The following is a 25,340-nucleotide window of genomic DNA, read 5'->3' as shown; positions in this document are numbered from 1 at the left end:
TGTTTCACCTCCATGTGTTTAAAACCTTCTAATGAGATTTGGCTTTGATTTCCTCTGCCTTGAGAGAACATAAGGAGGAGAACTTGGTGAAAAAAAACAATGATGGTGTGTTGTTATTTCAAACTGATGTTCTGGTGAATAATTTAACATCCAGCAACTACTGGTTGTAGGGCTCTCTAAGCTTAGCGATAACCAGAGAGCTAATTAAATTATCATGTTAGATTAGTTTCATTCTAACAGGCTTAGACCTGTATGTTTTTATAAGTAGTTTCATTTTAAACTCTTTTTAAACCAGAGTGACTGGCTCTATAAGCACATGGTAAAAACAGCTGTAGTTGCTTTGTTAATGAGTGAGTTTAATGAGCTGAGGGGCGAGTCCAGGCAGACTTTTCTGGAGAAAACATTTGGTTCTGTGGGATGTGCCCAGTTACAAGCCACAAATATTAAAATGATAGAAAATTGTATCTGTGTCTAATGATGCGTATGTGCAATATATTCTGGTAAGATAATAAATTTGTGCACTTTGGCTTCAGCTATGTTTAGCAACCTGTAGTGTATTAAAAACAATTCCACAAACTGGGTTAAAGTCTGCATGTTTAATTAATATTAAACGTGTAGAGTAAGGAGGGGATGGTAGCATTTGCAGAGGGGACAGAAACTCAAGATGAAAAAACTTACTCTGCAGTCCTTTATCCATAAGGATTTTTTTGCTGTTGTAGAAAACTACAGTTTTGTGGCTCTAATACAGTTCTGCTGCAATATTCCCTTGTTTTACCAGTTCCAGCCCTACCTTACAGTGTAAGCACAGATAAACACACGGAAATTCACAACACACAATTTACAAGCACTTAATATTGCTCCCATGTGATAAGCAGTATTAGAAATACGTGTTGCTTAGTGTCTAAAATATTAAAAACTAGATCACCACCCCAAATGATTCACTGCATGAAAACAGCAGATTACAGGCTACCTGTTTGTAAGGTCTGCGCTGTGGGACGATGATTTATAAATTAATAATAAGTTCATATTTCCCCAAATCTGTCTCATTCACAGATACACTAAAATAATTACTGTTGGTCCAACATAAATCTACTGTCTATACTGGCCAAAATAAAACTTGCTGACAGGGCAACAATATAAGGGATAGGGTAAAATATAACCTATTGAAACATATGGTGGAAACTAGACGAGGGAATCTGGGGAAGCTTCCCATTTGATATTAACAAATACTCCTAAGGCGCAATATTAAGTTAAAGTGAACAAATTTCCTTTGGCGCCCGATTTTAAATACGTGATACAGTCAAGAACGGACACACACCTTTGGAAGCTGCTATTTACCTTTTTCCACTTTACACGTGAATGCAACAAAGCGCGGTGGCGAATGACACTTCCTATCATGTGATTGACGTACATAAGTAACCAATCAGCGTGTCTCCTGCAACATTTTTAGCCAATCACCGCAGGGTAAACAGCCTATTGTCCAATTACATTCAAGTGGGGGTGATGCTTATTTTGTCGTATCCCCGCGACAGATGATGGAAGATGAATGAAGCTACCAGCTAGTTTTTAGCTATCTACATCAACATCACAGCATATTAACTGAAATTAATACGCTGCAAGAAGAAATGACAGAATAATATAGACACTCTTAAAGCCGCTTAGATGGTCAGCACACGTCGCTCTATATGCCTGCTGCATAATTTAGGTCGGAAAGGAACTGATCAGGAGTAGCTTGCTAATAACAAACGTTAGCATGTACGGGACGCAGTCATTTGGAGTGGATACAAGATTGAAACTTCCGTAATAAACCATCTCGAGAGGGTTTGTTAATTAAATATGCATCGATTTAGGTCGATGTGCTGTCGGGCTGTTGATTAAATACGCATTGTGATCTTGCTAACCTAGCTAAATGTTGTCTTAGCCAATTACCGTTAGCTGGCTGTGGTGCAGTTTATTTACCGGCTAGTTTATGTTTTGTTTACAGTTTAACAGTAAACAAACAATTATCATGTGAAGTCTGGCTTAAAGATTGTTGGAATTGTGAATAAACTTATTCTCTGTTATTGTCCAGCTAAACATCTGCTTTAATTTGTTCTTGTGGAATTACCCACTAACCCCATTTGTGTCACTCGTACAGGCTGATTGAACAGCGGCACCATGTACTCGAGTCCTAACGACCCTATGAAACGCAGCTGCAACAGCAGCAGCATCACTGAGCTGCTGGGTGCCCTGTGTGACTGCAGCTTGTCTGGAGTATCATGGAAGCGCCGTGCCCTGGGAGGAGTCTCACGAGAAGGGTTCCGCAGAGCTCTGAAGAAGCGTGCCTATGGTGCCCTCCTGTCCAAGCTGTTTCAAGATGGCACCAAAGGGTCTGCCTCGGGACCAAGTGCCACAGCTAACACGCCGCCCAGAAACAAAGTACTGATGATATGTTTTGACTTGAGGGTGGCAGGCTGCAGAGAGGAAGCGGAAAGGCTGGAGGAACAGCTGGAGAGATTGTCAGAGGGAGCATCATCTGGCCTTAAGGAAGTAGATGCAGTCCTTGAGCTTCTGGTGCAGCTCGCTGGTTCAGCACCTCCTCCCCCTACCTCTTTCAGCATGGACTACATGAGACGAGAGCGGCCTGTGTTACGGAGGCCTCAACCCTGGGGCTACCAGAGTGAGGAGCTCCAGAGGCTAGAGGCCCATGCGTGGGGACTGGTGTGTGGCCAGGAATGGGGGACTTTGGAGAGTTTGTGGGGAACTCAGAGGCTGATGGATGCCCCTCCAGGCACAGGACTCCTCGCGCTGAGGACTAAATTGGAAACAGAAGAAAGATTTGAGAAGGAGACCAGGATGACACTGTTTGGAGCACTGCAGCATACTCGCACTTCAGACATAGACATAAGACTGGACCTGCCCCCTGTTCCCAGTAATATTGATGTAACTGGGCTAGCCATCAGGGTAAGAGACCATGGTTTAGTTTAGCACAGTATGTAAGTTAAAGCACATTAGTTTTACACTGAATTAGATGCTTTATATTTTAGCAATTATTTGATTTAAATTTAAATCCCAGGTTTGTTATTATCACTATTATCTTTTTGGTTGTGTGTGCAGGTACCTCCCTGTTTAGATCAGTCGGAGGATGAGGGCTTCCAGTCAGCCTCCAACTTGACCCCAGACTCTCAGTCAGAGCCCAGCCCCATTCCAGACATTGACATATGGGAGGCTCTTCGCACATTTGAGCCTGGAAGACGCCGCTGTTGGGAGTCTGTTGGATGGTAAGTGACATGTCAGAGTAAAGTTATTACAACAATGATGAATGACTGAATTACTAATTTCACCTCCATGGTACCTATCAATGATCTGTTGAACAGACTTATGTCACTTGCAGACATTTGGTGTATTTGCTTAATAAATGTCTTATATGATTTACAGATGATCAAAATCCCTGAACATTAAATTTCTGTTGAAATTGTGGTTACGTTTTCAGTTTTAATCTCTATTTCTGGAACAAAACATCAAATGCCAATCTGTTTCTACCACTAGCCCACCAGGGAAAAGGGAGTCTCTCTATCTAACTGAAGGAGGCAGGGAGGCTTTTGACCAGCTCTATCGTTTGTGGGAGGGGGAGATGAGAGTGGTGAGCAGTAGTACACCCTCTCCTATCCTTCTGCTTCCCCTGGACTCTCAGACACAACTTGTATCCGACCTCCTCAACGTGCTGATTGGAGTGGCGTCCACAACCTTCCCTCTTAATCAGGTGCATTTCATCATCTTCATTTATTAGTCTCTTAAATGCAATAAAATGCCACTGCTATGTTGTTTTAGTGCTCCGTTTTAGACTGGTGATAAAAGCACAGAGACAGCATGCAATTACTAAAAAACAAAGGAAAGGAGACTCTGAAGAGAATCAATGGGCAATTTGTGCACGTGTGAGAAAACAATCTCAGCTGAGTTATAAAAGTGCATTACCTTGAGACAATGAAAAGAAAAAAAACTAAAAAGTTCAAGTCAGTAGCTTGACACAATACATTAAATGACACAGAAATTAATTCCTAATACCAAAAATAAAACTTCAGGAGATCTCTTCTGCTGCTTTATTGTTTCCCATTAAATTTTATTGTTTCCAGAAGATTTTATATATATATATATATATATAATTTTTTTTTTTTAACAACATGACTTGAATACTAATTCCTCTACTCACTCCCGCCACTTTTGTTGTCTCCCTATCCAACTTTTATCACAAATATTGAGGTGGTGGCTGTAAGATCATGAACAACTTTACAATGTTATGTAGTTTAAGGCAATATTCACGCATTAAGTTCTACTTTTGTGATGTCAAACTTTGTTTAGATGGTCTGAGAAGTGTTTATTAAACTCAGCTGTAATCTTTGAGGCAGTGGAGGTGGTGCAAAATATTGTCTTATGTTATTTTTGCCCTCCCAGAAGGGAGTCATCAAGATCATTGTATCCAGTTCTAATAAAAGAACTGTGGGAAGGACAAAAACATAACAAACAAACGACTATTATATATTGCAGTCTAATATTATGCCTCCTCCAACCATGGCCTCAAAAATCACCAGGGAGGTGACTGTCTGACACCTGTGACAAGAATTCAGTATTTCTGGCATTACAAAGACAGTCTTTGCTGCAAGGCCATTTTATTGGCTGTTATTAGATAGTACACATATTAACTGTATTTTTCCCACGATCTGTAAACGTGTGATCTCTTTCCCAGAGTGTTCAGTTTGATGTCAGACCTGGTGTGTGCGTGTCAGGAGCTTCCCCGGAAAGTGTGTCTCGCCTCTTGGGGGAGCTGGCCCAATATGGTACATACTACTTGAGGCTTAGTCGCTTCTCTCTGCAGAGTGCAGACAAGAAGGGCCTAGTCTTTCAGGTATGTCGGTATATTCTTCATTAATGTGATTTCTACTCATTTCTTTACTCGTGTGCTGTATAGGTTAATTATATTGCAGGTAAAGTGACACCAGATGAAGAACATCAAAAGTTCATTTGTATATTTTCTTGATATAGAACAGAGGTATTCAACTGAAATTTTAAAATGTATTGTTATGTAACATCAAACTGAGCATGTGGCTCAAGATCGTGGTGGACTGGTCATACTGGGCTCTGAGACTAGCAACTTTCTGTGATCCCACTTCAGATTTGAGTGGGTATGTGTGTTCAAAACCTTTGTGTTTTGTCTCATAATGCTGTTTGACATTGGCTCTTTTAATTCTGAACATATCAGACACAATGGTTTAGTGCTCCCAGTGGGTAATATGAAGAGAAAGGAGTCTTTCCATTCTGGATTCTTTTTCAGTCTCATCGTCCCTTTATCAACTTTTGCCTCTCTGTCGTCTTTATCTCTCCTCTCTGTCGTCTGTATCTCTCCCTCTCTCCTCTCTGTCGTCTGTATCTCTCCTCTCTCCTCTCTGTCGTCTGTATCTCTCCTCTCTCCTCTCTGTCGTCTGTATCTCTCCTCTCTGTCGTCTGTATCTTTTCCTCTCTCCTCTCTGTCGTCTGTATCTTTCCCTCTCTCCTCTCTGTCGTCTGTATCTTTCCCTCTCTCCTCTCTGTCGTTTGTGTCGTCTGTATCTCTCTCCTCTCTGTCGTCTGTGTCGTCTGTATCTCTCTCCTCTCTGGAGTCTGTGTCGTCTGTATCTCTCTCCTCTCTGTCGTCTGTGTCGTCTGTATCTCTCTCCTCTCTGTCGTCTGTATCTCTCTCCTCTCTGTTGTCTCTCTCCTCTCTGTCTCTCTATTATCATCGTCTTCCTTTATTAATTTCTTTCCAACCTTGAACTTTCTCTCATCTACTGTTGAGTTGCAAAATTTACCGCCTGTGATCCACAGAATCGATTGGCGAAGTGAAGTCACGTGGGATGGCTTAACTCGCATTCAATTGGCCAATGCGTTCTCGCGTCCACTAAATAAATACCGTAAAGATCGAAATAGCCGTGCCGGTCAAAATTAAGGTGTCCCGCTAGATTTTGAATCAAAACGTTCGGTTTTATCTGTAGCTCCGGGTCCGTAGGGGACAGCTACTGGGTCTGGGTCTGGATCCGGACCGTGGCCCGCCTGTTAGTGACCCCTGATATAGAAGTTTAACTTCATGGACAGTTCAGTCTAAAATAAAAAAGGGAGATGGCTCACAGAAATACTGCACATCAACATATTTGAATACTTAAACCTGGGAATCACCAGTATTATATACTTTATTGTCTGTTATGTAAGGTCTGTATTAAATTGTATAATATGATGTTTTATAACGAAATTTATCTTACAAAGTAATAATTGTGTCTCTTGAAGGCGTTTACAGGTGGTCTGAGGAAATACCTGCATTACTACAGGGCGTGTGTCCTTAGCACTCCACCCACCCTCAGCCTGTTGACTATTGGCTTCCTCTTCCGTAAAGTTGGCCGCCAACTTAGGTGAGGTTAGAAGGTTATTTTCTGCAAGTGTTAACTTCACACTATTGAACTCAGCTCAGTCGACAGTACAGTCATGTCCTGGCAGAGATGACCCTGATGCAAATATAGTCAGATCAAAAAAACTCTTTCTTTTAATCTAAGGTACCTGTCAGAACTGTGCTGTTTAGATGGTCCTTTGGGTGCAGGCCAGGCTACCTTCCCTGTGGTGAGTGCTCTTTTATCTGCAAACTGCAATATGTCAAGCATCACTGCTGTGTTTAGCCTATCAGATGGGATGTCAGCTCAGTGCCGTGTGGCTCTCCTCAGGGTGTTAAACTGCTATCCTACCTGTACAATGAAGCACAGAATAACTGCAGCAATGAGAACTACCCAGTCCTGCTGTCGCTGCTGAAGAGCAGCTGTGAACCTTACACACGGTGAGTCAGCATGCTCTTCATACTGGAAAAAAATCACTTCAACCAAGAACACGTTTTTGCTTCAATGATTTGATGATGAGTTTTTTCCAGAGGACTGTGTCTTACTACTTTTGCTGTGTTTCATCTTAGGTTTGTGTCTGACTGGGTGTATAGTGGCGTATTTCGTGATGTTTATGGAGAATTCATGATCCAGGTCAATGAGGAGTACCTCAGCTTCAGAGGTGAGACAACACACACACACCCACACACACACATACTGTAGCACAAACACTTTGGTTTCAGTCAGCAGGTTCTGAAAATGAAAAGTCTGCCAGACAGATTGTCTAGAAGGGGGGAAAAAAATAGATTTCATTACAGCCTTTATTGCCCGGTTGGATTTGTCCTTGTGTCTGTAAAGGATGTCATGAAGTTATTGGATGATAATCAGTGAGAAACAGAATCAGCTACCACAGCTGTGGGGACCAGAGTCATCTCCGCTCACTTAGCCACAGGGACAAACACAAATAATGTTCCTTTAGTCTTTTCAGTTGATACATGCTGGCTAAAAGAACACTTTCTGGAGTAAATTATTATTTTTTTCTTATTTATTCTCTTGTAATTGTCCTTGACAATTGTGGATTGGCTGAATTAGTTTTTTTTTTCCAATTAATGAGTTGCCTCCTTAAGGAGAGCAGAGTAAAGTTGAGACAAGAGGAGCACAGAACCATCTGTGCTCAACAGGAATTGCCAGACCTATTTTCTCTTCTGTTAGTTATGTTGCCTTGCTCATGCTGCTCTTCATTGCCTTGTTCTATTTAATCTCATGTGTGCATTATATTAAGAGTCTCCCTCATTTATGTAAAAGGGTGGCCAAAACACTGGAAACACCTTTTAATATATTTTATATTAAATATATTATATTTTATTATAATTAAGTGGCCAGTGGGTGTAGTTTTTTACAGCCACAAGATTTTATGATTTTTAGTATTTAACCTTAATTTTATAGATTTATTATAGCTGAAGTCAAAATTTGACTGGGTTGCAATTAGAGCTGCCGCTAACAATTATTTTTATTAACAGTTGCTACGGGTTATGTTTATTGTTCAAGATTAAACAGTGTGTACAAAACATAAATAATAAAGCAAAATTATCATTTAGCAGTGGGTTCAAATGTTCAAATCAAATGTTGCTTAACAAAAATATTTCTGAATAATGAATCAATTATCGAAATAGTTGCTAATGAATTTTCTTTTCAGCATTATACCTGAATTACCAGCATTAAGCTTAACTTATCTTATCAAGTGGACTATTTGTTGCAGTTCTAGTTCAGTAATAAACCTTAAATAAAGAGGTTCTATATGAACTCACTCATAGGAGCAAAATAATAATATTTTGATATTTTACGTTATAAACAATCTATGAATTAGTTTACAGATTAACTAAATCGACACTTTTTTTCATAATTGCTTCACACATTTTTCCAGCACAAATGTCGCAACATTGGCTGACACCTGCTTCTCACATTTATGAAACATCTGATAGCAAGCTTAATACCTCTAGGCTTTTGTCACGTAAAACAGTCCACTGGATTTCATGACGAAATGATTGTTTTCTTATACATTATAGACCGAGGGAACCTAATCAGCAGAGTAATCTATAAAAACAATATAAAGATATTGATCATTAAATTCTTAATCCCCAAACAAGTACACAGTGTAACTGCTTCATTTTGACAGTGCTTCATAAATATGGTTTTATATGAATCATTATAGCCTGTCCAAATATTGTATGTCATGCAACACCCCATGCAAGGTCACACCATCACCTCGCCTTTGTCTGGCTAAGAGGTTCATTTGCTCATCTGCTACACCTCATCAACTCCCACATTGAACCTCTGCACTTCTCGTTCCTGCATTTTGCGGACACACAAATGTCATTGTTCTCCTCAAAGTCCATCAGGCAGGGAAGCAATCAGCGACTAAGCTTTCTTGGCAGGCCGCAGGCTTTCTGTAAAGAGCTCTGGAAGCTCAGTGCATTCATGTTCTCTTACGCTTTTTGCTTAGGATCACTGAGCTAAGCGCTAACAATTTCCAAGTGTTAATTCAAGCGGCCAGAGTTTTGTCATGCCCCGTAAGTCATACTAACAAGGAAAAGTTTTAGGCCCAGTGTAGGCTGAGTATTACCCCACCACTATTACTTTCTGTACTGCTAAAACGTCCTGGTCTAGAACAACATGTAACTATGATTTTTTTTATTTCTGCAGACAAACATTTCTGGGTTCAGGGCTACACTTTGATCTCAAAGGATGTGGAGGATTGTGTTCCCTTATTCCTGAGACACATTGCCAATGATGTGTACGTCTGCGGAAAGACCATCAACCTCCTCAAGATCTGCTGCCCACAGGTTTGTGGCTTTTTATACAGCTTAACGTTGAATAAAGATATAATATAATTATATAAATGAATCATACAGAATGTTACTCCTTAAGAATATTCTGGCATATTAGATTTTTTTCTTGGAGTTACCAGCTATTCAGTGTGTGTTATTTTCTTAGAGCTGCACACATCAGCTCTGACATCAACCAATAGCTACATATACTCCACAAATTATGCACCTTCAACAACAATGATTCAACCCATTTGAAAATCCATACTGCCTGCAGGTGGTGGGACAAATACTCAATACTGTGATATATGTGGACACAGGTTCCTGTAAATTGTTATCAGTCTCTAGTGTTATTGCAGCACAGGTGTTTTTATCCTTTATTGGAGACATTTGAACTTAGAACTGTTTTCTGTCATTACAGATGTATGGAAGATGGATTTGTGCTTTAAAATTATTGTTGTATACATTTTCTTTCTTTGTGACAGAGCTATCATGACGTATCAATGAATGAAAAGACAAACGTAATCTGCTGCTAGTTTAATTATCTATTAATTAAATTTGTTATGTAAAAATATCTTCTATTTCCTACTTCTAGGTTTCAAAATGTGATTTACTATGTTCTATATTACTGTAAACAGAACTTTAGGTTTCGCACATACATTTGAAGACATTACTTTGGAGTTTGAGATGTGGTCTTATATATGACAATAATATAAAATAATTGCTACATTATTTGGTAATGAAATGAACTCTTAGTTGCAGCAGTAACTTACAGTCAGTTAGCTGCAGCTTAATTTTTTTTCTTTTCGATTTATTATCAAGCTTTTTATTATCAGAATATAATGGAAAATGTCCATCACAGTTTTCTCAGAACCCAAGGTGAAGTCTCCAAATTGGGTTTAAGACTGTTGGCCTGACAAAATAAAAAGCAAAGCTGTTCAGGCAAGACAAGGGGAGCAGTAAATTGTCACATTTAAGGGGTGGAACATTCAGAACTTAGGTCGTTTTTGATTAATAATTACATAACTGATTAATCAGTTATCAAATTGGTTCCCTTTTCTATTTCCTAGCAATTAATAAGTGGTTTCAGATCTTTGTGATACGTGCAATAAATAATATATTTTATTGTATGGCGATGCCAATATATGATGATGACATGAGGTTTATTTTGAGTTGCCCTGTCATTCTCAGCACTGGAGCCTGTAAAGACCCTGCTAAAACCCTAAGCATAAGAGTTTTACTTGTATCTGGATGGACTCCTCACACGGCATGACGCTTAATGTGCCAGAGAAAATCTTGGCGTTTTAATGTAACCTAATTATATTGAATGTTCTCACTTCGCTGTGACTCGCCTGCTGATTAACTAGCACATAATGTTTTTAATACCTGACCTACCTGACCTGAACCACAGGGCCTGTGCTCCTGATTAATTAGCATTCTGTAACCACAGAGTTTCTCCGTATACCAATTTACATCAATGTTGGAGAAACTGCATGATTGCCATGAATACAGTAAAGTATAAAGGTAGGGTAGACTGTCAATCTGTTCTTATGAACACAATATCTCACCAACTATAAATAATGGGCTCAAAATAAACAAGAAAAAACAACAACAACAACGATAAACTAATTAAATATTCCTAATGATACTAATATTATACTTAATTCACTAGGAACTTCAGTATCTATTTCTAATTTGTCTATTTGTGTATTTTACATGGGTTGATGTAAAAGCGATGCAGAAAATGTAGCTGAATTCATCTATACTTAAGGAGACATAACTTTCTACACATTTATTGCATCTGATCCTAGATTCATTGCCAGTTTGTTTTTTGTTGTATGTGTAATAATTAGTTTCAGTTCGTAGTAAAGTAACTTAGTTATGAAATTATCGTGCTGAGATAGATGTTATTGAATGACTGGAATTTTAATGGCTCACTATTTGCGTCCACAGCACTACATCTGTTGGTCGGAGCTACCGATGCCTCGCATTGCTGTCACCTTCTCCCTCCAGGAGGTAGAGGAGATCGAAAGGGACTGTGCAGTATACCGTGGACGGATGGAGAGGATTGCTAAACACAGCGCCATCAGCAGGGAGGAGCAAGTACTGAGACACACAAATATTTTTTTACGTATATTTCTTTCCATAGTTTTTATTAAGGTTTGCGCTTTAGTTATTATTGCTCCTCAGCTATGTCTTCCATTAACTATGATTAATTTTACTTAACAAAAGATGTAAGAATGTGTTTTATATGCAGTGAATTTCACCATTCATGGTGTATTGCTTTATTATAGACACCATTTTGTCACTGCTAGCTGACATTAATAGAGTTTTAAAATCAAGGGAAGCCTGCACTTCTGGAAAGAAAGGCAAACCTGCAGTAAGACAAGTCATTACACAGGTATTGTCCCTTAAGACAGACAGAGAAAGAGAGAGGAGTGTCTTTGTCTACATAAATTGATCCCATGATTGTGACACTTAGCCTCAAGCACTGAGAATTTCAGAAGCGAGTCATTAAAATGGCGCAGCTGAAGTCTGAGGCTTGCACACTGCATGATTAAGTGCAACACCCTGGTTGTGTGTGGCCTATATAGCTTGTGCTGACTGGCAGGGGTTGGTGGAAGAGAGGTGAGCTACAGGGCAGAAGGATAGATCTTTGTTAATGATGACTTCTTGTCTGTCTATTGTTAGGCCCTGCGAACAGAGAGGGCACGCCAGGAGCTGATCAATCAGGTCAGAGAGTCAGCAGCCAAAACCCTGGAGAGCATCCGCGGTTAGTGCTGCACTTACAAACACACAACTGCAAGTGTAATTTATATAATGCTTGATGTACATTGCTGAGTACACCTTTAACAAATGGCTCAGCTCTGAGTATAACCCACACTTCCTTGCTGACTCTTGACTACCAGCGCTTTCTTCAGCTCCTTTCATTTCTCTCAGGAGATCAGCAGAGATGCACAGGGGCAATTGCAGTGAGGAATGCTTTGAATGGCTTCCAGTACTACGGGCTGTGAAATCTAATCATCTCTCGCACAGTTTAGCAAACTCCTCACAGCATTTATTACTTCAAAAGTGTGGCAAAGTTTGGGAGGGGTGGGTGTTGAGTCAGGGAATGTCTGCCCTGAATGCACTATGTGTGTCTTGGCATAAGCATATTTGTGCCTGTTTGTGTGAAGCAGATGGTAAAGTTGTTTTGTGTGTATGTGCATGTGACAGAGACAAAGATGCTATGTACTTTTCTATGTCGGAGGGGTGGGGATAAGCAGCCCACTGTTCTCTCCCTTGCCTGCTGTAGGGCGCCAGGTGTCACAACGTCTGGCTGAAGAGGCCAAGAAGAGGGAGCGTTTTGAGGAGCTGAAGCAGCACCTGGAACAGGAACAAGAGGTAGTAAAGTGTGTGTGTGTGTGTGTGTGTGTGTGTGTGTGTGTGTGAGATTTGACGTGATGGATGAAGAAAGACTAAAAGAAAACAGTCAGTTTCTTATATTTATTAGTAATCAAATTGGGAAAATGCATTATCACGTGTTAAATCAGGCACTTAGAAAAAAATATGGATTAATACATTTCAGCTTCAGCATTTGTGGTACTGTACAATTTTAGAATCTGAAAGCAATGGTGTGTCTGTGTGTGTTTGTCACTAGTGGCGAAATGCAGCCAAGAAGAAACAGGAGGAAGATGACTTCAGCTTTGCCAGAGAGCTGAGAGACAGAGAAAAGAGACTACAAGCCCTGGAGGAGCAGCTGGAACAGAGAGCCAGGTCTGACCATTTTTCCACCTGCTACAAAAGATGTAAACATTTTGGTGATGATTGATTAATGTCTGTTGGGATTTTATTGGATCTAGAATAAATTAACTAATTTTGAGCAAACATGGTGGGACATCAACTCCATCTGTGTGGGATACTTGCTGCTGGACCTTCTCCATGCATTTGAGAGAACTGTGATGTTGTAGGATGATTAAACGTTATCAGAGCCTGTAATACGAACATGGTGCGGATTTCCATACGGCACCTCAAAGCTGTGACTTTGCTTGACATGTTGGGATCAGAGTTTATCTAAGCTGAAGTATTCAGCTATCATCTGGCTTTCCAACCAACCAGCTTACCCCATTTACGTCACCTCCGTTGCAGTGTTAACCTGATTTATTTGGGATGTGCTAAGAAATTGTTCCATGTAAGGTGTAAAAAAACTAGCTTTTTATCAGGGTAAAGTACATTTTACGACCTTTTGCTGACTTGATTGATTACAGGTCATTAAAGTGGTTGATAATATTCTAAGGAAATGGCTCAAAATCAAATTCAAAACCCATCACAGACCTCAAAAGCTAATATTCACCCACAGGTAATATGGCAGGGCAATGCATCAGAGGTTCTCAGAAGTACTTGTGCATGAAAGGGCAGGTACTGTAGCAACAACACTGATTGCTGAATGATTTGCACTCAAATTTAAATATAAATTATTCATTATTCAAATTAGGAATACTATATATAGTATGGTGTGAAGTATCTGACTTGTTGGCTAATCTACATCAGACTGTCTGTATTTAGGAAGATAAGTTAATATTGCTGTAGCTATATCTACTTATGAGATATTCAACTTGGATACATATAAACATATGACCACCGAATGCCATAGTAGAATTTTACTGCAATTCCATATGAGCCATTATTTAGTTAATGGATTTATTGTTATTGTTGTTATTATTGGTCTATGTTTCTACACTAAACATATTTGGGTTTTGGTCAATAGTTGTTAGTTGCAGCTCTACTGTGATATTAATACTTTCCTAGACATGCCTGTAACGCCATATGCTCTGTATGAGACTCTCAAGTAAATAATTTTCTTTTGCTTTTGCATTAAAATTGTAGAAAGGAGCTTATTGCTCAGTACAGCCGTCTGTCAGAGGAAGCAGCCTGCAGAGAGAGACGGGCCATGTGGAGAGTGCAGAGAATGAGACTCGATGCAGCCCGTGCTCAGTTCTTCATGCATGACAGGCAGCAGATTCAGGTTGTTAAGAAAAAGAAATCATCATAAAAATCATTTAAATGACAAGCTAAATATTAAAGAGAAATGTTTATTTAAGGTAATAGAAGTAAATTTACAAGCTCTTGCGGCTTGTTTCCAGGCAATACTAGAGAAATATCCCTTAGGCCAGGAGAGACCTCCTGCAGAAGTGTTGCCACCTGTTCACTCAGCTCAACAGACTGTACCACAACCAGCACCGGTATGGCACCACACTGGTTCTTGAATATTAAATCCCATTTGTTCCACATTTATGGTCCTCAAATAAATATAATCTCTTACAGGAATCTCCCACTAATTCATCTGAACAGCAGCATGCTCAAGAGACTCAAGAAACACCACCTGACCAGACCTCCACCTCTGTCACCACCCTCACAGCAGTTCCTGCTCTCATCTCTGAGAACATTGATATAAATGATTTTCTCCCTAAGTCTCCAAATCCTGACAGTCAGGAGGTGGATATAGCCCTACAAGACATTGGTTCTGACCTACCCCAAGCCTGTCTTACAGTGCAATTAGTTGACTACGATTTCAGTGCCCCCTTTAGTCCACTTGAAGGTATCACTGGCCAAGCCTCTGTGCAGCCCCGGCCTCGCTGGGGACCTGCAGTCCAGTCTGACATGATTCAAAGCCACCCCTCTTACTCTCACATACCCATAGGAAAGAATATTTCTGAAGTCCAGGAGAATGTCCCCAAAGCCAGCCCCTTTGGTCATGCCTCCAAATCCAGCTTTACTCCAGGCGAATACACCCCAGAGGAGCCCCGAAATACATCTAAAGCCAGGGTTGACAGACATCCCTCTCAAGGCTCAGTGCAGCCAGTAAACACGAGTGGCTCAAACCCAGACCACAAGCAAGAAGATGGTGCATCCAGGCTAGAACAGACTGAAATGGGGATTTCAGAAAGTAAATCTGTTGACCCTAGTAAAGAAGTTGGTGCTGTTGATACTGCCCCTTGTACTACACAAGAACAAGGCCTTAATAATGGTGACCAAAAAGTAGTGACTCATGGCGGTGCGGTTAAACCTCTTGAGGCAGGCACTCAAGACAACACCTCAGACTCTCAAGAAAAAGCTGGTGAATATGTTTCTTCAAAAATTCACAGTCATGTCTCCCAAGAACCCCTAAAGGTTGTTGGAGATGTTGTTGTTCCTCCTCAACCTTCACACAGCACCCAGGGACACTCCTCTGATGCTCACATAAAGGTTGGACAGTTTGTATCAGAGGTAACTGCTCCTTTGCCTTCACCTAACGTTCACGGCCATGCTTCAGATTCTCACATAAAGATTGGAGAGCATGTTTCAGAAGTTGATGCCCCTCTACCTTCCTCTAGTGTTCATGGTCACTCTTCTGATGCTCACATTAAAGTTGGCGAAAATGTTTCAGAATTTGTCGCTTCTCTTCCTACTCCAAATGTTCATGGTCATGCCTCAGATGCCCACATCAAAGTTGGGGAGCTTGTTCCAGATGTAGTTGCACCACTTCCCACTCCTAGCATCCATGGTCACTCGTCAGATGCTAATATAAAAGTGGGTGAATTTGTGTCTAACGTACCTGAAGCAACAACTCGTTGGAGTAAGCATGGGCATGCTTCAGACTGCACACTGCAGCCAGGCTGTGTGGTTTCTGGAGCTGAACCAGCTTTGTCGCCTTTGCCCGGAAGCTCTTATGGTCACTCCTCCGACTCCACATTAAGGATTGGATGTGTAGTCTCAGGAGATGAACCCAAGCGTTCTCCTCTACCTGGCAGTGCTTACGGACATTCATCGCGCTCAAGTTTAGGCATTGGATGCATAGTTTCCAAAGCCGAACCACTTAAATCGCAGCTACCAGGCAGCACGTACGGCCACTCCTCTGATTCAACACTGGGTGTAGGCTGTGTGGTGTTGGGGACAGAGCCACAACCACCTGCAATACCAGGAAGTGCTTTTGGCCACTCATCAGATTCTTCACTTGGAATTGGGTGTGTGGTTAAGCGCAAAGGTGGAGATCAGCAGAAAACAGGGGCCACTGACGATGGTCAAGGTGAGGTTACAATACATTCTACAAAATCGTACCTTACTTATTACACTTATAACAGTTAGTGTTGAAGTTAAATAATTTTATAATTTTCAGTTCATTATTTTCATTATCAGTTAATAATTTAATAATTGTCTTTTGGTCAGTCAATAACTTGGTGGTTAATGAAGTAATCATTTCATCTATAGTTACTAATATGTAACTGGTCTATATCTGTGCCAGTTACATTTTTTCTCCACTCGCTCTTTGCATAAAATCTCAACATCCAGTTCTAAACTGGAAGATAAATACTTTTAGCTTATTGCTCTGATTCTCCTGGGTTAAGAATAGTGCCTTACAAATTAAGATGTCAGTCAATACTGTCTTTACTATGTTCTTTTAGGTGCCAAGTCGGAGAGTCCAGGTGAGCAGCTGTTTGAGGCCATGGGGTCCTGGGCAGCCAGCTTTAGTATGTCCCCCGGAGAAAGATCTGAGAAGGAATACCTGTTGGCTTTGTCTGCTCAGTACCAGGTGGAACACTATGAAGACTGCTACAACTTGATGGGTTAGTTGAAAACATGAGACTGATTCAATAGTTTTAGACCTTAAGTAGTTCTTAGTTGATCTGAAATGTATTTTTATTGGAGCATGTGTACATATGTTCACTTCTACAGTATTTGCAGCCTTTTCACTTCCTGGTATACCTGAAATTACTGTAAGTTATGGGTAGTGAAATGTCTTTTGAAAAGTTGAAATTACAGAGGAATGAAATGATGCACTTTACAGTGGAGCTTACTTGATGTAAATTAAAATAAGTGTTTTTTTTTACATGTACATGAGTGATGCATTTCCAGAGGCTGTTAAATATTTACTCCATCAGCAGGCACAGAGGTTGCATAAAAAGCAGTGATATTTCATAAACATATTAAGTCTGGTTTCCGTTTGGCTGGGATGCATCACGGCTCGTTGAAGTAATATCCTGTCTTTTTCACTTTGTGTTTGTAGTTCAGTCATGCTGCTGTTATTCATGCCGGCTTCCACGGTCTCTGTGAAATCAATCAGAATCTACTCAGCCAAATACATCTTCCACACCGCTGATCAAAGTCAGGAGCCCTAATTATTTAGGGAGTGTTAGTAGAATTATAGAGAAGTGTGGACAAAATAACTTAACAACTTGCAAATTAGCTAATGTTTTTTTTTTTAATCTATCGTAAAGCTTCTTTGTTTTTGTTGATTGTGTTAAGTCTAAGGATGAAGTCTAAAGTCAGTTTAAGGCTTTAGTTTTAGAGCTGTAGATAATTTGAGTAACAAAAACCGACATCAACATTTAAGAAAGTTTAATAGAGGACTTTTGAATATGTTTAATACGTTTGATATGTTTATGAAATATTTAAAATGTTTTCTTTGAGATATTTGACCCAGTAATTTTCTGCAGTGATGTTTATTTAGCAATATGTTTGTCATCTCACTTTTACAAAGCTTCGTCCCCCGAATGTCAGCTGCTGAAGCAGGTAACTCGGGGCCCATGGGGCCTTCCGATGGACCCCATGCTCCGCAGAGCTACAGACACCACTGCTGTCCAACTCAGCGAGATGGTTTCTCTGCCAGTTCTGATAAAACACTCTGTCACTGCCCCGCTCATCACACAGTAAGTGTCTGGCTGAATACTGCAAGAGGAGACAGTCTTTTTGGTATCAGGCAGTAGATTTCTAGGTTGTTTGGCATGCCTGAGAAATACATATGCTTATTTTTCCTATAAAACCAAATGGTTGGTTTAGAGAAATGCAGGTGTGTGAGGTTTTTCATGAATCTCTTTTTTTATTTTTGCTTTTTCAGGCAACTTAAACTGTAGCTGCACACATATTCTACACTACAGAAATAATTTAAATTCCTATTACCTTCCATCTTTGTAGGATTCTTTTTTTAGTTTGAAATTCACACAGGCTTGTCAGTCTTTACCTACAATGTCTATGCACACTATGCAGTCTAGCTCACGGGTGTAAAGAAATGGCTCTCTCATCTGTTTCTGCACACATTGGGGCACAATATATTTAGAGCTGAAATTCATAACTCAAAATTTTTATTAACACATTTTTATTCCAATGCTCGGGTGACACAGTGGAGATTTTCACCTCTATTTTTATCTCTTACCTGCTGACTTTTTAGTGAAAAAGAACCTACCCTAAACCCAGCTCTTATATAAATGTGAATTGCTTAGGAATATTTTAAAGTAATGGGACAGAGGAAGTCGTCCAGAAAATGGAGAAAAAAAACACCCACACCCATACCAAGATATATTCCCTGAGCTCACTGCAGAGCTGATGTTTATCATCCCCACAACCGGTATCAAATTTGCAAGTCGGCACCATTTAAAGTCCTGATTCTTGTGTCAAAACTTTTCTCTCCTTATCTTGGTCATTCTCTTATCCACCTTCCATTCCCAGTGTATCTTTGGTGAACAAGGCAGTGGTGGACTACTTCTTTGTGGAGCTGGGGGTGGAAAGACACTTTGAGGCGTTGCGCCACTTCCTGCTGATGGAGGATGGCGAGTTTGCACAGTCCCTCAGTGATCTGCTCTTTGAGAAGGTGATTGCCAGTGTTCCTGGCACATTCATAATTGGGTGATGTGTAGTGTTTTTCTTCAGTTTATTACATTCTAGATAAAGATTTTCTTCCTTTTTTTTTTTTTTTACAGTGCTAGTGTTTTTTTTGTTTGTTTGTTTTGAACTTGTGAAACACATCTAAGAGGAGCAGTCTTCACTAACCTTGTACACGCAGTGATTGAGAGGTTGAGAGCAAAACAGAGCTAAAAGGACAGTGAATGTTATCTATGCAGTTGTAAAGTGTTGCTCCATTGCTGCTGGGCATGTAAACTATTAGGTACTATGTTAACAAGATTAACTTTAGAAGGTTATACACTTTACAAGCTGTCTTTTTTGCAGCACATGATGCATCATTGCCAAACGTACAGACTAATGTTAAGCCAAAGCTTCCTGGCGCGAAGGAACCAGCACAGGTTTTGCTAACACCTTGATGCTGTTCTGCACAAACATTTCTGTACGTGTCTCTCGAGGCTCATGAGACGGAAGGTTTTTGTTCCAGCCAAACACTACAGCAGCTCATTTTACTGATTAGCACACCTTCAACCACAAAAGGTAGATAAGCTGTAATGTTTGTTTGGAATGAAAACCTGCCAGTGTTCAGGTCTTGATAGCATTTGAAATGACACTTTAGCCATATTTGACCTTTGTGTATGTACTTGTCCTGTGACTACTCCATCCAGCTGGCCAGCGGGCAAACGCCTGGTGAGCTGCTCACCCCCCTGGTCCTGAACTCCATCCTCAGCAAAGCTCTGCAGTACAGCTTACATGGGGACACTCCCCTGGCTGGGAACTTCACCTTTGCCCTTCGCTTTCTCCCAGAGACCTTCCACCCACATGCGCCCGACTCTCTCAACTGTTTAGAGCTACGCTACAAGGTGAGGCAGCGTGTTTTAATGGAGTAAGTGCAGAATGTGTAGTCTTGCATGGGTGCGCTTGTCTCGGCATGAGTGGCAGCTTGAGTGTGACAGCCTGTCATGTTTTGACAAACTACTCTGGGTATGGAAAATGAGTTTATCACGCACTTAAATGGTTGAACCTCGTAGATTGATTCGAGTTAGGTCTTTCTGATGACATGCACAGTGACTAATGCTGCACATATTGTCCTCACTTCTTGTTCACTCTTTTGTCAGCCCCATGTCTCATGGCTGTTCCAGTTCTCTCCAATTCTCCTTCCTTCTCTTTCTTCTTGTGTTTTCTGCTCTCTCACCATGTTTCTCCATTTCTCTTCCACTTCCCAATCTCTCACCACTTTCTTTCCTTCACAATCCTCTCACCTCCTCTATCAACATCCCTGCACTCACACCTATTTCCTTCCCTTCCCACACCAATCACTCTTCCTTCACCTGTTTTTCTTGACTCCTGTTCCACTTACCTTTGCTTTCTTTTACACATACTCACTGTCACACCTTTGTCTCTTTGCCTTCATGTCCTCTCCCAGGTGGACTGGCCGCTGAATATCATCATCACGGACAACTGCATGAACAAGTACAACCGTCTGTTCTCGTTCCTGCTGCAGCTCAAACACATGGTGTGGAGCCTCCGTGATGTCTGGTTTCACCTCAAGAGAACAGGTGAGAGGAGGTGGGAGCTCTTGATCCAAGTTCAGCTCAGAGTCCACCTTACCTTTGAATAGGACAAGCTAAGAATCTTCCTGTTGTGCTTCAATTGTTTATGAAATATTCATAGAGGCCAGTGTTGTGATTCCTTTATGTTTTATTTATACAAAGCACATGTCATACCAGTGGGATAGTAAAACTATGTGCTTCACTGGGTTAAAGCCTATTGATCAGTGACCGTTTGTGTACAGACTACATAAATGTTTAATCCTGGTGGGGAAAAACAAAATATTAAGATATCAGAGGAATGTAAACCTCAGCAATTATACCATTAATATTTCTGATCACATGGGACAAATGTAGAATGCAATACAGGGCTTGGCTCAAGATGTTCATCATTCAAATCATTTTCATCACTGATTAACATTTTCCCAGAGCACAGAGATTTCAAAGTTTGTTTTTAATCAGGCAGTTTAAAAAGAGAGAGGTATTGACTTTACAGTTATATAAAAGCAGCAGATCTTACATTTTGTAAGTCTATAACCAGCAAATGTCATTCTTTCTTCCATCTTTGTTTCCCCTCAGCGCTGGTGAAAGGTGCAGGTCGCTCTGTGCAGTTCCGCCAGCTGCAGCTATACAGACACGAGATGCAGCATTTTGTCAAGGTGATACAGGGATACATCGCCAACCAGATCCTCCAAGTGTCCTGGAGCGAGTTCACAGCCAAACTGGCCACTGCCAGCGACCTGGACGCCATCCACCGCACTCATGCAGACTACCTCAACAGAGCCATCTTTAGGTGAGGGCTGAAACTGCACGTGTATTTTCTACTATTCATTGCTGTATAACACCTCCTCCCAACCTAATGCACGCTGTCATCTGTATGCACAAAATGATATTAAAATACATTCTTCAATTTCTCGCAGAAGGAGACAATTTGAAACAAGACCATATGTCCTTGTCTCCCCTTCAATGTAATCCATTTTAAACAAACTGTTTTTCAGCACTTTGAGTGATCACAGCTCCAGGGACGGAGAGTTTTAGCTTGTGAGAGCAGGCGCAGATAACCTTGTTAATTAGATGGAAACCAAAAAGTACATGCTGTACACTAAAACTCATCACTCCTGAATACATGGTTTTTACTAACATGTGCCACAGTTGGAAGGCAGCTCTCTACAAGAAGCTTTAGCTTGATTTAATATATGTTCTTGTGTATATATTAATACAAACAAATTTCATAAAGATGGTCTGAACTGACGCCTGTATTGGTCTGTAAAATGTCACGTTATCAAATGTCTTGTTCTGTCCAATTAACTGTTTAATATATATTAACAAGTAACATGTAAAATATTCCCTATTTAGAAGTTGGAACCATAAAATCAATTTCAACTCTTTTAGCACCTCTGGGCACAACTTTCACATACACAAAGACTTAAACTGCATGTACTTGAAGATCTTACTGGAAAGTGTAAAACTCTCACTTTCAGGCTTCTCCTAAAATGCAGAAAAAGCAGAAATAAAATCATTTCTTTAGGCTCTGTACATGCACACTAACTTGAAGTGGCACTGTGCAGCCATAATTTCATATAAAATTTATTCAACCTCCTTGTAACAAGTTCATTAAAATTCCTGCTGGATCTAACTCTTGAACTCAATGAATGATTTAATCTCATTAGGAGGGGTTGTCACTATCACACACTTCTGTGTAAAATTTCAGCTTGTCTGTAGAGTCATTGCAAAGTTTCCTGTCATGTTAATTAAATTTAAAAAAAAGAAGAAGAAAAAAAGTTTAACTTTGCACTCTCTCACCTCTGTAGGGGTTTGCTGACAGAGAAAGCGGCTCCCGTCATGAACATCATCCACAGCATCTTCAGTCTGATCCTCAAATTTCGGGCCCAGCTGATCGCACAGCCTTGGGACAGCCAGCAGGGGGAGGCAGTGCACCCCAGCTTTGTCGCTATGCAGCAGTCGTACAACACCTTCAAGTATTATTCTCACTTCCTTTTCAAAGGTAAGATTTAATGAGTCTATGCTGTTTCATTTATCTGCATTTAAACTCTGTAAAAAGGATCAAAGTGTAGCAATTCTGATCCCTTATTTTTAAGATTTATTAATGTTTTTATGGAGCAGTTTGATAACAACGATCCAGTTTCATCTCAGTTTAACGATTAGGATAAAAGCATCCACTTCACACTAAGTTGAAAACGGGTCAACAAAATAACCAGATCAGTTTGAGAAAGTTAGTTTTGAAATTAATCGTATCTACATGTAAGAGACAGAGTTATTGGTTGTGAGAGTAGTTTTCTATTTTCTTACTGTACAAGTAAGTAGTTTTTATTTTGATAATATTTATGAATTTAGTTAATTTTAGACTTTCAGTTAGTTCCACTGGCAGTTTCACTTGTTTGTTTTTATTTAGTATTTTCCATTTCGTTGTAGTTTCATTTTCAATTTTAGTTTAGGATAAAGGTCGTCAAGAACCAGTGTGGCATGAAAAATAATCTATGTTTTAAGTCTAAACGTGACTATCATACACAGCAGGTTACATTTGTTTCTGTCTCTTAATGCACATAAAAGGCAAGTGTGAATATTGAAACCACTTTTATGCACAGGCTAGCTGTAAATGTTGGCTGACTCTCTAAGTTTCATTTTCACTGCAATCATACATGCTAATAGCACAGTGCACAGCCTGCTGAGTTTTGATCCAGTCGAGTGCAGTCTGAAATTCCTTGAAAGTGTGTCACGTGATCTGGTTGAGTAACTGAATTAGTAGATTGATAACTGGTGATAGTCAGGGACAGAGGCATTATCTTTTCGAGGTATCTATTGATAATTGTTTGTTAATAAATGTTTGTTAATGTGACATCTAAGGAGCACTTGTAGGGAATTCTTCAAATCTTTCACAAATGTTGACTTGTACCCAGTATTGAACTGATTAGATTTTGGTGGCCATAAGTCAAAGGTCAAGTTCACAGTCTACTCATGTTCATCCAGTTCTTTTTTTTAATTATTATGTTTGGTATATATTATTTTAATCTGCAAAGTAACTAAAGTTGTAAATGCAGCGGATCAAAACACAGAATATATATTAAATAGCCAAAGTATAAAATTGCCTAAGATGTACTTGTGCCCAAGTACAAGTACCTCAGTGGTATTAGACTACAGCACCGGAGTAATTTTGTTACTGAAGTTTTATTTATGTTGCACTTTTCAAAAGCAGCGGTAATTCAAAGTGCTGTATGTGGTGGTGATTAAGCACAATTAACAAAAGTCTTTTTGTGTTTCAGTGGTGACTAAGCTTGTCAACAGAGGCTACCAGCCTCATTTAGAGGATTTCCTTCTTCGCATCAACTTCAACAACTACTACAAAGACTCTTGAGCTGTGTGCTGATAAGTGTAAGTTTTGCATAAGCTCAATGTTTCTATTTCATCAGACAGGCAGTTTGTTAAATTACATCCAATGCACCATTGTGGTCTACATTAAGTGTTTACATGAACAGAACCCATGTATAAGACAGATGATCAGATTTTCATTCATTTCAGTGTCAAAAAAAACAACAGTCCCACGTCTGCTGTATGTATTAAGGTATGGATTTGAACTTTGTGCCTGTGTGCTTCTACAATTGTGTAAAATGCAGAAGTATGTAATTTATCCAATTAGGCCTCTTAATCCTAATTCCTACTATAAGGTTTCACATGTACATTTGTGCCTATGTAGATTTTAAGTGCTTATAAATTAAATGTAAATGCAGAAGGATAATGCTTTTGTTAAATAAATGATCTATCCTTTGGAGCCTATTTCAGTTATTTTATGATGCAGCATTTACCTGTGTAAGATTTTTTTAACTTATTAAAAATTGCTTGTTAACTATAGTTTCGGAAAACTGGGACATATTCAGGCCAAAGCCTTATAGTAATGGATTCTGTCAACTTCAGCCATTTACAAAAAGATAAAGCGTGAGGTTTGAAAATGCAGTCTTAGCTATATTACGCAAATGTATTTTCTACACCATGAGTACCAGATTTTTCCTGACAGCACATTACTTAATGCATATCTGTAACAAGTGTAATGGGCTGCAGCAGATATGCCACAATCATCAAGAGAGGAAAAAAGATCGAAGGCACTTCGAGAGGGATGAACTGAGCTTGTCCTGTAGTTTTATTAATTGTGTAAACTAAAGTAAAAGCAACCAAGTAAAATACTAAAGTATCGCAATCACTGAAAGAATGATGAGGAATTTCTAGTGCCTAAGACCTGTCATCAGGCAAGAGAAAGAACTTGTTGACAGACCTAAATCAGACGTTGGACGTTGTGTGAAATGTTCTTGTTTGCTTTCTGGGGAGTTAGATAGGAAGATTGATACCACATTTAGGTCTGTCCTAAAAGCTAAAAGGCAGTCAACAGCTAGCTTGGCTACCATGAAGTGGTTAAAAAAAGAAAACTACAGTACCAGCTCGCCAATTAACACATCATCTTGTTAGCTCAAAAATGTGCAGAAGCGCAAAAACAGTGGGTTATGTGCCGGACTATTTCTTGGCTTGGAGGGTGGGTTGCACCAGCTATTCGTAGGCCTTACAAAGTGTTTTTCTTTTTGTGGCAGGGAAATTGTTTGGTGTAATGCAGCTCTCTTTCATTTGGTTATGTGTCAGTTTTTCCTTTGTAAACACATAATAACCAAGCTTGATTTGAACTTGAAAACTGCTGGTGCTACCCACTCTTACTGGTTGCAGCCAAGAAATAGTCAGACACCCAAAATAATAACTGGGGAGCATTTGAGATGTAAGTAGACAGAGTTGTTACCATTTCAAAGAGCCAAGGTAGTTTCCTGATTTCTGCTGGCGGTTACACTTTCACCAGTATGATACATTTATCAACTGTGACTGTCTCATCTAACACCGTCTAGCAGCAGCTGTTCTGATGCTCCATGTGTGTCTCCTGTAAAGTGTAGGTCACACATATTTTGGAA

At 39.9% G+C, this 25,340-nt stretch overlaps 1 protein-coding gene across 3 annotated transcripts; it reads left to right on the top strand.

The window, feature by feature from the left end:
• The first annotated feature begins 1,530 nt into the window (after positions 1 to 1,530).
• Positions 1,531 to 24,166, top strand: tubgcp6 (tubulin, gamma complex associated protein 6). Of its 3 annotated transcripts, XM_026364902.1 has the most exons (26): positions 1,531 to 1,821; positions 2,138 to 2,943; positions 3,097 to 3,260; positions 3,529 to 3,742; positions 4,724 to 4,882; positions 6,295 to 6,416; positions 6,558 to 6,621; positions 6,723 to 6,832; positions 6,962 to 7,053; positions 9,075 to 9,214; positions 11,150 to 11,299; positions 11,888 to 11,969; positions 12,492 to 12,580; positions 12,837 to 12,952; positions 14,063 to 14,201; positions 14,320 to 14,418; positions 14,501 to 16,241; positions 16,618 to 16,779; positions 17,694 to 17,862; positions 18,659 to 18,800; positions 19,498 to 19,692; positions 20,256 to 20,388; positions 20,959 to 21,172; positions 22,191 to 22,384; positions 23,661 to 23,769; positions 23,917 to 24,166. In XM_026364902.1, the coding sequence occupies exons 2-25, from the start codon at positions 2,158 to 2,160 to the stop codon at positions 23,750 to 23,752; spliced, it is 5,568 nt and encodes a 1,855-aa protein (XP_026220687.1). In that variant the 5' UTR covers positions 1,531 to 1,821; positions 2,138 to 2,157; the 3' UTR covers positions 23,753 to 23,769; positions 23,917 to 24,166. The 3 variants fall into 3 exon arrangements, with proteins under 3 accessions (XP_026220687.1, XP_026220688.1, XP_026220686.1); XM_026364903.1 differs by having other exon boundaries at positions 1,531 to 1,665; positions 23,661 to 24,166; XM_026364901.1 differs by having other exon boundaries at positions 23,661 to 24,166.
• Positions 24,167 to 25,340: the final 1,174 nt, after the last annotated feature.

This window comes from Anabas testudineus, chromosome 6 (genome assembly GCF_900324465.2).
Source record: "Anabas testudineus chromosome 6, fAnaTes1.2, whole genome shotgun sequence".
NCBI classification, from domain to species: Eukaryota; Metazoa; Chordata; class Actinopteri; order Anabantiformes; family Anabantidae; genus Anabas; species Anabas testudineus.
Note: the sequence above shows the minus strand (reverse complement) of the source record. Positions and strands in the feature narration are given on the sequence as shown.

Bases quoted from the DNA above. Each gene is read 5' to 3' on its own strand.
- tubgcp6 (XM_026364903.1), top strand. From the start codon at position 2,158: ATGTACTCGAGTCCTAACGACCCTATGAAACGCAGCTGCAACAGCAGC. The intron at 11,300-11,887 runs GTACTGAGACAC...GTCTATTGTTAG, and splicing joins CCATCAGCAGGGAGGAGCAA to GCCCTGCGAACAGAGAGGGC. The intron at 11,970-12,491 runs GTTAGTGCTGCA...TGCCTGCTGTAG, and splicing joins AACCCTGGAGAGCATCCGCG to GGCGCCAGGTGTCACAACGT.